The 1,883-nt window shown below is 60.9% G+C and overlaps 1 protein-coding gene across 3 annotated transcripts in view; it reads left to right on the forward strand.

Annotated features, from left to right (window-relative positions):
* Window positions 1-1,883, forward strand: part of KIAA0368 (KIAA0368 ortholog) — a 69,393-nt gene that overhangs the window by 247 nt on the left and 67,263 nt on the right. Inside the window, exon 1 of one of the 3 annotated variants that reach the window (XM_014956413.1) lies at window positions 1,738-1,838. The exons of 1 other annotated variant lie outside the window; for it this stretch is intronic. In XM_014956413.1, the coding sequence (XP_014811899.1) occupies window positions 1,817-1,838 (22 nt within the window). In that variant the 5' untranslated portion in view covers window positions 1,738-1,816. Of the gene's footprint in view, window positions 1-1,737; window positions 1,839-1,883 lie in introns of those variants that run through there. One more of the 3 variants, XM_014956411.1, reaches the window with a different exon arrangement.

Genomic DNA, 1,883 nt, shown 5'->3' on the forward strand with positions numbered 1-1,883 from the left:
CGGCCCCGGCGGCGGCGGCGGCGGCGGCAAGATGGCGGCCGGGTTTCCCCTCAGAGGGCGGTGGGCCTCTGCCGGGAGAACCGGGTGGGATTCTCTGGGTCGGAAGGAACCTTTCAGGCCCATCGAGTCCCACCGCCGACCTTTCACGCCCACAAGAAGAAACACTGCCGCGAAACCGTGTCCCCTCAGCCCCGCCTCTACCCCCTGGGTTTTTGGGAGTGGCGATTCCACCGCTCCCCTGGGCAGGCTGTGTCCAGTGAGTGCTTCACAAAGAATCTTTTTTTTCCTAATATGCAATCTAAACCTCCCCTAGGGCCCCCGGAGGACATTTCCCCCACCACCAACCCCACCTTCCCTTCAAGGTGGTTGGAGAGAGGGATGTGGACTCCCCTCCTTTTCTCTGGGCTGAACACCCTCAGTTTCTCTCAGAAAACTGGTTCTCCAGACCCCTCACCAGCTTTGTTGTCCTTCTCCAGACCCACTCCAGCACCTCCATGTCTTTTTTTATGGTGAGGAGCCCCAAGCTGGACACTGCACTGGAGGTGGGACTTCACCAGTGCCCTGCCCAGCGGAACCATCTCTTCCCTATTCCATGCTATCTCCAATACGGGCCAGGATGCTACTGGCCTTGTTGGCCACCCGGGCACAAAGCTGGCTCATGCTGCTGCCGACCAACACTCCCAAGCCCTTTTCCTCGGAGCTGCTTGCCAGCCCCTCACCAGCTCAATGCTGGAAATGTGTGCTGCAAAAATAATGGGCTGGCCCGAGAATGCAGAATGCCATCCCTCTGCCCGGGATAAGCACGCATTGTACGCTGCTGGTCTCCTCTGCCCATCCCCTTTTCTTTTTTTTTTTCATGAATAAATGTCCTCTGTTTCATCCAGGGACGGAGTCCGAGTCCCAGATCTGCTTCCCCCAAAAAATCCCACCTCTTTGCAGTGTGTTAGCGTCCAGCCTCTCAAGTGTCGGGGGCTGACCCTCAGCTCCTCAGGTCTCGAGCTCAGCAAATAGAGCAAAAATCATCCACAATCAGTGTTGCCACCTCTATTTTTTGTTTTTCTTTCGACTTGGCCCTAGAGCCGTCGGGACAGGTCACCAGCCTGCCCCATGCCGGTAGCAGCGACATTAAAGAAGCCAGCCGAGGGGTGCCAGGCTGTGCCGGTGGGCTGCCATTGTACCCCCCGGGGGTCTCCCGTTTGAGCAGCCGTTGGACACGCTGCCGGCAGGGACTGCTGGTGGCACCAGGGGGCTGGGGAGAGGAACACTGTAAGGGGGGGGTCACACCCGCAGCCTGAGCAGCCCCAGACCTGCGCACGAGGTGTTTTACGAGGCAGATTTCTCCCTTTATGTGATGATTTTGGAATACAGTAACTCAGCAGCGATGATGTCGAACTATTTTTATTTTTTTTATTTTTTTTTTTTAAAGAAAGATACTCTGAGGCCTCGGGCCAAGGCAACCACAGCCCAGGAGCTGGGCGAGGAAGGCAGCCGAGTGTCACAGGGCCAGCAGGGCACGACGCTGTGCCGGGATGCGGAGTGGGATGGGCTGTGGGCGGGGCTGAGCCGGGGGGTGGGCGGGGCTGTCCCGTTGGTGGGCGGGGCTGCGCCGGGCTCTAGACTGGGGGCGCGCCAGCGGGTGGGCGTGGCTATGCCAATAGATGGGCGTGGCTATGCCAGGCGATGGGCGGTGCTCTCCGCCCCGCGGGCTGCCGGCGCCACCCTGGGCCGACAGAGGGCGCAGCTGTGCCGCCCGCCGCACGCCGGGCCGGTTCCCTCCTCCACCCCTTGCCGGTAGCGCGGACCGGCGGCGGCCGCCATGGAGGTCAGCGCGGACTCGGGTCAGTCTGCTGCCCCTCGCCGCCCTTCTCTCCTCGGGACCTCAC

The sequence above is a fragment of the Calidris pugnax genome, unplaced genomic scaffold (assembly GCF_001431845.1).
Source record: "Calidris pugnax isolate Ruff unplaced genomic scaffold, ASM143184v1 scaffold262, whole genome shotgun sequence".
Classification (NCBI taxonomy): Eukaryota; Metazoa; Chordata; class Aves; order Charadriiformes; family Scolopacidae; genus Calidris; species Calidris pugnax.